This window comes from Marmota monax, unplaced genomic scaffold (assembly GCF_021218885.2).
Source record: "Marmota monax isolate L192 unplaced genomic scaffold, Marmota_monax_Labrador192_F-V1.1 WCK01_AAM20220418_F8-fsc00122, whole genome shotgun sequence".
In the NCBI taxonomy this organism is placed as follows: Eukaryota; Metazoa; Chordata; class Mammalia; order Rodentia; family Sciuridae; genus Marmota; species Marmota monax.
In genome coordinates, this window is record NW_026695223.1 from 6,708,095 (window position 1) to 6,716,063 (window position 7,969).

At 42.7% G+C, this 7,969-nt stretch overlaps 1 protein-coding gene across 1 annotated transcript; it reads right to left on the reverse strand.

The window, feature by feature from the left end:
• Positions 1-4,148: 4,148 nt before the first annotated feature.
• On the reverse strand, positions 4,149-5,087 carry LOC124086042 (olfactory receptor 9A4). The gene has a single exon (XM_046434042.1). It carries the CDS (start codon positions 4,977-4,979, stop codon positions 4,149-4,151), a length of 831 nt encoding a protein of 276 aa, XP_046289998.1. The 5' UTR covers positions 4,980-5,087.
• Positions 5,088-7,969: the final 2,882 nt, after the last annotated feature.

Consider the following 7,969-nt stretch of genomic DNA (forward strand, 5'->3'; position numbering starts at 1 on the left):
TAGAAACAATGTATGCAATATATTGAACATGACATTCCAAGTTTCATTCTTAGACAGCTTAGCCATGTCTGTGGCATTTACAGGCACTTCCATCCTTCCCTGTTGAACCCCAGCTTTCCGTCCTGTGGTCAGTCAGCTGAGCTGATGTCCCTGGACTTTGTACACAGGAGCTCTCCCTATGCCCCCAGCCTCTGCCCTTCACTCCCTGGCACCCACTGCCTCTGTGACTCTTCCCTAACTCCACTGGGTCTTCTGTAGTTCTGTTTTTAATTGACCTGGTCCTTCCTAATACCAAGTGTGGACGCTCCCAGATTTTACAATGGGATTATGCCTTGTAAAACCATCCTAAGTTGAAAATATCACAAATTCAAAATGCATTTAATATATCTAACACACTGAATGTCGAAACCATCTAACACAATGCCTAGTTTTATAATAGAGTGTTGACTATCTTATGTACACACACAGATGGGCATTTTGTAGACCTCGTGGGATGCAAACACACAGTATCCAGGATGAACTGACAACAGGGCACTGTAGGGTACCCGTCATGTACTCTCATTATTGCACATCTGACCGGAAGCTGCTCATGGCCATTGCCCAGCATCACAAGAGTCTCGAACACATATTGCTAGCCTGGGAAAAGGTCAAAATTCAAAATTTGAAGTATGATTTCTTTGGAATGTGCATTATTTTTATACCACCATAAGACTGAAAATCATCAGCTAAAATAAAAATGGTTAATGGGCCTCTCAAACAATGGGGGCGTTCATAGAAAGCAAAAAACAAAGGAGTCTGATAAATACACAAGAGAAACGAGATGAAGTATAGGCCACACAGTTCCACCAAGAGGAACAGAGGAAGAGAGAGGTAAGAAGTACTTTTTCTGGTGAATGAATAAATCTCCAATGCTCACCCCCAAACCCACCTTTGTAAAGGAATCCAACTGGGTCAGCCTGTGGAGCAACCTGTGCCCTAGAGCATTAAAAAAAGAATAGAACAACGAGCTGCCAACTAGAGGAGGCGAACTGTGGGTGTGATGACAGCATCAATCAAGGAGATCTCTGTCACTTCAGGGTGACGGCAGGTGTACCCACGCCTATCCCCTCTGAGGGGCAGTCGTAAGGGTACACATGGCCAGGGAAATATGACTTCACCAAAATGGTCCCTTAGGGACGTTAAGCCAATTGACAAGAAAACTACAATCACGAGCCCCTGAGGATGGAGTGCGATTGTCCAGAATGAACCGTGTAAGCTAAGATCTAAAATATCTCATTTCCAAAAAAAAAAAAAATTTCAAGAAACAAAAAAGTATGACCCATACACAGGAGGAAAAGTCGACAACCGAAACTGCACGAGAGAAGGACCAGATGCCATATTTGACATTTAACTTTTAAGTCCACGTTATAAATATATTCAAAGAACTAAAGAAAGCAAATGCTTAAGAAGTCAAGTCTGATGACAATGCTTCTCTGCATAGAGAATACCAACGAAAATATCAAAATCATAAAAAGGGCTAGATGAAAATTCTAGAGACTAAAAGCACAATAATTCATAATGAAAGAAAGTGAGCCCAGACAGTATTAAAATTCACACAAATAAAACAAAGAGCACGGATAGAGGCAATTCTTTAATTATAAGAGAAAATATAAATTTGTATTTCTTCTCCTTCTTTCTCTTACCTGATTTAAAAAGCAACTGTATAAAACAGTTCATACATAATTGTGCTGTTAAATAGAAAACATAAAGAAATGTAATATATTTAACAATAAAATCACAAAAGATAGGTAGGTAACAAAACTGTTTTGAAATAAAGAGATGACCCCCAAGGGTAACTTGAATCTGGGGAACAAATGAAAAGATCCAGAAAATGTAAATAAGGTTAAGATAACAAATGCTAGAAACATACACCTGCTCTTTTTTCTTCTCCCAACTTCTTTAAAAATCACAAATAATAATTTTAAGAATGTATTTTTGAGATTGTAACTAAATGAATAAAACATATGCCCCAATGATAACCCAAGAGAGAGGCAGGGGGAATCCAGGCACGCAGGAGCAATGTTTCTTCTCCCTGGTGTTGTTAAGTATGAATACTAAGTGAATGCTGATCAGATAAGCCCTAGGGCACCCACTAAGAATACAGTGAATGATCAATAAATGATTCAAACTCCTAAAATACTTAACGAAAAGCATTATAAGGACGAAGGTGTTAAATGATGTCATGGAAAGGTGGACAATATGCACAAAGAGAGAGAGTTTTCAGAAAAGGGATAAAAACTGTCAGAAACTGAGTCCAAAGAAAAAGTAATAAACACGGCCTGAGGCTGAGGACTTCCTTTTGTGGGCTCATTAGCACCCGCCACCATTATGTAGGCCAGAGGATACACACTGTTGCTGCTTATTAGGATTTCTTATTACTGAGACCATTCATTTTTATCCCCATCAGAAATGGACAAAAACTCTTATTCTCCAGCATCCATATTAACAATTAGTACTCCAGAGTTATAGACAGGGCTGCAATAGAATTGATGGCTAAGTCAATGTGGGCAAGTTACTTCACCTCTCTGAGCCCCTATTTTCTCATCTATTAGAGGCTTCTTCTCTGGATTAATAAATTAGAAAAAAAAAAGGTATTTCTTCTGATGAGAACATATCTTCCTAAACTGGCCTGGAAACCAGAAGTCCTTTCTCCAACCAGTGCAGCCTCACTGGGCTCATGGGTCAGCTCCCAAAGCATGGGCTGGTGGGATTTAAGGATGCACTCACCACCTTGTCTGTTGTGTTTCTGCAGTGCAAATTACCTGGTAATATCTGATGGTTTGGTCACCCTCACTAGACAAGATGAGACAGCTCCCAGAGTACTCTTTGGAACTGTATTAGCCCTTCACTCACTACTGGGCAGCTCAATTTCTTCCGCCACTTAGGACTGGCAGAATCTATTGATTGCATATATTCGGGTAAACTCCTTCCTTGTAACTCTTTTTCCAACATTATACAAAATTTCCACGTGTGCATTGCCAAAAGTCAAGTCCTTGAATTGCTAGGAATTTGGGAATCAAAAAAGTAACCTCATGGGCTGGGGATGTGGCTCAAGCGGTAGCGCGCTCGCCTGGCATGTGCGGGGCGCTGGGTTCCATCCTCAGCACCACATAAAAAAATAAAATAAAGATGTTGTCCACCAAAAACTAAAAAATAAATATTAAAAAAACCTTTCTCTCTCTCTCTTTAAAAAAAAAAAAAAAGTAACCTCACATTTTTAAAAAAATGTGCCAAAGATAACATGTATGGCACTCTACTGAAACTGCTGGATTTGGGAGAGACAAAAACAAGAACATTATGAAGTTTGCAGGCTGGGTCTAGGAGAAGTCTCAATAGACATGGATGATTTATGCATCTATAAAACACAAGATGCTCTTTCTAAAATTAGTCATTTAATTCTTATTTGCCCTTGTTTCTTTGCCTGCCACAAAGAGAAATTTATGCAGACTCTGAAATTTAGAAAAAGGAATGTTTCCCCTGCACCTATCGCCAAATACTTTCTTCTTCTGAACATGAGCAGGAGTTGCCAAATGGAGAATATTCCACAACCCATCTCCATTCCAGAGTGGTTCTATGCTAAGATGTAAATGATGCTACTTTGTAGTAGCAATAGCATCAAGCCATAACCACACAAAGAAAGCCTAGGGATATTTCAAATGTATATGGTCATATCATATGCATATCATTAAAACATCACACAAAGGTACAGGGAAACAATTTGCAATGCTTATGAGGACCAAAGTGAGCATCTCTCCTCTGCAATCTGGTGATGGCACCACTCACACATACCTCTCTCCCACTTCCTCTCTTCCCCCAGGAAATACATTTTAACAAAGTGATTATAAGTTGCTGATTTCCTTTCTCTCATTCCTCCCATATCCCAGGAACATGCTTCTTTGAATTCAACAGTAGACTTGGGCAGATATCAAGATTATGAGATTTTAATGGGCAGAGACTAGAATTTGTTTTTGTATATGTATTAACTTTCTTGGCACAAGAATTATGCCAAGAAATTGTACACACAATGTGGCAGAGAGGAGTTAGGATTTCTTAGGATACTAAATAATCCACACAGAGCAGGTACCACCTACCACTGACTTGGAGAAGGGCTAATCTTTAAGGAGATGACAGCAGCGTTTCACTCCATCCCCAAGAGCCTCTTTGACTTTGTCATTGCGGAGAGTGAAGATGAAAGGGTTCAGGAAAGGGGTCACCACAGACACCAGCAGTGATGCTACCCTGTTGTACTCAGCCGCCTGTGTTTGCTTGGGTTTCACATAGAGGAACAAGCAGCTACCATAGCCAATCACAACGAAAGTGAAGTGGGAGGCACAGGTGGAGAAGGCTTTCCTTCGGCCTGAGGCCGAGGGGATCTTGAGGATGGTGGAGATGATGTAGCTGTAGGAGACAATTGTAGGGGTCAAAGAACCAATGATGATGAAAACAGCCATCAGAAAAAGAATAAACTCCGTGAAAAGAGTATCATCACAGGACAGTTTGAGCAATTGTCCTCTGTCACAGTAAAAATGATCTAGGAGATTTGATTTGCAGAAAGTAAATTGGAATGTGGCATAAACTGGCCAGATTTCAGAAAGGAACCCAAAGAGCCAAGACACAATTACCACAGAGTTGCAGGTGCGGCTGGTCATGATGATGTTGTACCTCAAAGGGTCACACACAGCCACGTAACGGTCCACAGCCATTGCTCCAAGCAGTGTGAACTCTGTGGTCCCCACGGCAAGGTACAGGAAGAGTTGGACAACACATCCAGTCAGAGATATTGTCTGCATCCCAGGGAGCAGCAATCCCCAAAGCATCACAGGAACAATTATGGTTGTGATCAGGATCTCCAGGACAGAGAGGTGAGCGAGGAAGAAATACATGGGGGACTGGAGACGTCTGTCAACACTGATAATGGTGATGATGACCATGTTTCCCATTAGTGTCACCAAGTAGAAGAAAAAAAATAGAGCAAAAAGAGTGCTGCGTAGATCTTGGGACCCAGGAAAGCCTCGAAGGCAGAATTCAGTGGCACTGGAGTGGTTGTCCATCACTGGGTCCTCGCTTCTGCTTCTTGAGAAACCTGGAGAACAAAATAAAGAGAGCATTGCTCCACATGGTCCTGCTCTCATGAGAGAAGGAAGATCAGGATGAGAAACTATTTCCCACCTGAGGACCAGGAGACATGCCCACCACTGTTCTCTGCACACAGCCAGAGCTCACTAGGGAAGCATCGAGTCTGTAAGTGAGGCTCCTTTTTTACAGTGCTCACTCTCTTGAATGGTGGAGATGCCTATTGGGGTGAAGAAAACCTCCCTTATTCTTCTCTGCAATAAATATGCCTTTTGTCGAGGTGAAGGAGCCTCAGATCTTTTAAATAGGCCACTGTGTTTTTAATTTTATATATTTATTTTTTAGTATTTTATAGTTATACATATAGTGGGGTTCAGTGTAAAATATTCATAAATGAATATAGTAAAATTGACTGTATTTGAATCCCCAGAAATTCCACATTTACTCCCTTCTTTCCTCCCATGATCCCCTTTCTCTATCTATTGGTTTCCCTTTCTCTTAAGTTTTTCTAATAGGTGCATTATAGCTACCCGTTTTAAGGCTGCATTAATCAGGCCACTCTGGTTCCGGAATTGCCCAGTTCCCTCCCAGTTAACTGCCCTAGAGGACACCCAGGCATTCCAGATGATGTTCAGGATTAGACTCTGAGCCCTGGCCCTGGACAGTAATGGCCACGTGGAGACACACTGTGGGCCACTAGGACCCACTTCCTCACTGTTCCCAGACTTTAAAACCTTCACACCTCAGAGTGGCCCGATCTCCACCTGAGAACCCCGGGGTGTGGGACAATTGCTGAAAGCTGACCCAGCTTCTCTAACTCTGTTTTTCCTGGGAGGAAGAGTACCTGGACCAGAAAGGACAGCCCTGGACCAGCAGATGCTGGGATGCCCGGAACCTGCCTCTCACTTATCACCTCTTCAAGGACTTCTCCAGTCTCCCGACTCAAAACAGAAAAGCAGGCTTGATATTTTTGGACTTTACTTTTTTCATAGCAATTTTGTTGCCTGACTTTAAATGTCTAATTGTTTATTCACTCTTCATTTAACTTCAAAAAAAAAATGGAGTCATGAACAGAACAAAAGAAAATGCCTGTCCTTTGGAATTTATTATAGTCAAATAAGAGATAAGGGCCAAATGACACACAGAAGAAAAGGAAGCACAGCACATACTAAACTAGTATATTGATCATGCCATATAGAAAAAATGAAGTCAAGAAGGGTATAGGAAATTTTATTTTATGTATTTTTCATCTATGATGTTCAATAATAAATTCTATGTGGGTAAGGACACCTTAAAAACCTATATTCTAAAACTGCCACAGAAAATTTATAGATATTTACACACACACACACACACACACACACATACACACACACACACATACATGTAAACAGGGTGCAGTGGAATGAGGATCACAGGTTTAAAGCCAGCCTCAGCAACTTAGCAAGGTGTAAGAAACTAGTGAGACACTGTCTCAAAAGAAAAATTAAAAAAGGGATGTGGATGTGGCTCATTGATTAAGTGCCCTTGGGTTCAGTCCCTGATGCCAAAAAATACACAAACATGTATTTGTGTTTGGAGAAGGGGTGGGCACCCATGCGTAAAGTTCTTGAGCCACATAAAGAATGCTGAAAATATTTCCTAGGTGGTGATGTATGATACATGGTTTAAATAATGCCTGTCCTAACCAGGAAGCTCTCTAATGTCAGGAAGCTGTGCTGTGTCTGTGCAGCACTAGGGTGCTCTCTGCCCAGCAGGAGGACTTGGATCTGAGACTGTCCACTCTGCTGCTCCCCTAGCCCAATCCTCAGGCTCCAGGTGCCTGGTTTTGTAAGGCAGCCAGGCCCTGAACCTGCCACCAGCTCCCTCCTACTGTCCCCTTCACAGAGGAGGACCCTTGAGAAGGCACTCACCTCTACACAGAGGCTTTGCACACTCTTGACCCCACTGGTACTGAGTTTCTGAGCTGCAGCTGTCTCCACTCCCATGAAGAAAGAAGTGATCCTCATGCAGGGGCTCAAGAAGAAGTCCAGGAATAACAGTGCTGTGCAGAGTTGAGGGTCTCCCTCTCCTTGCCTCTCTTCTCCTCCCAAGAGGACTAAGCCACGGAGCTCCCTCCTCTTAATTAGCCCATGTTCAGGGACTCCCTAAGCAATCAGCCTGGGGAGAGCAGAAAACACTTTTAGTTATTTCTGTTTTGACCAATTAAATTTTAGAAGTTTGGAAAGTTTTTGTTGAGTGGAAAACCCTGAAATCCTACCCATCAGGGACTTCTTCATCCCAGGCCACTTCCCCAAAGGCCTCAAATGGAGCTTTCCAAAAGACTACGCTTTTCCATCCCAGGCCAATCCCAGGTTTCTCAGCTCCTCAGAGCCCAAATCAGCTCCTTCCTTCCATAGGAGGCATCACAGCTGGCCTCTAAACCATGCACCAACTTCCCTGAGGCCCTGCATACTGGTTTTGGTCACAGCCTTAACTTCACCCCAAATCCCCCACGCAGCCATTCATTCTCTGCAGGCTGCTGCTCTTGGTACTGTGGACCCTGCAGGATACTGTAGAGAGGGTTGGCCCCTGAGTCAAGCTCCACTCCTCTCTGGAAGGGCTCAGGTTTTCACTCTTGCGCATGCGCACAGCTGTGAGCCTTCGCCCAAGGTTCTCCCAGCCACTTCTTTCTGTGGCAGCTTCTGATTACCACCAGCTGGGCCCCTTCAAGATGGGGAGGGCAGAGGGAAGCTTCTGCAGGCAGCTCTGTTCACAACATAGAAGAATGAACAAAATGTAACTCGGAAATCTGCTTGATGCTGGAGAAGATGGAAAAGTGAGGGCTAGGACCTATTTATATGGGTTTTGATTTTCC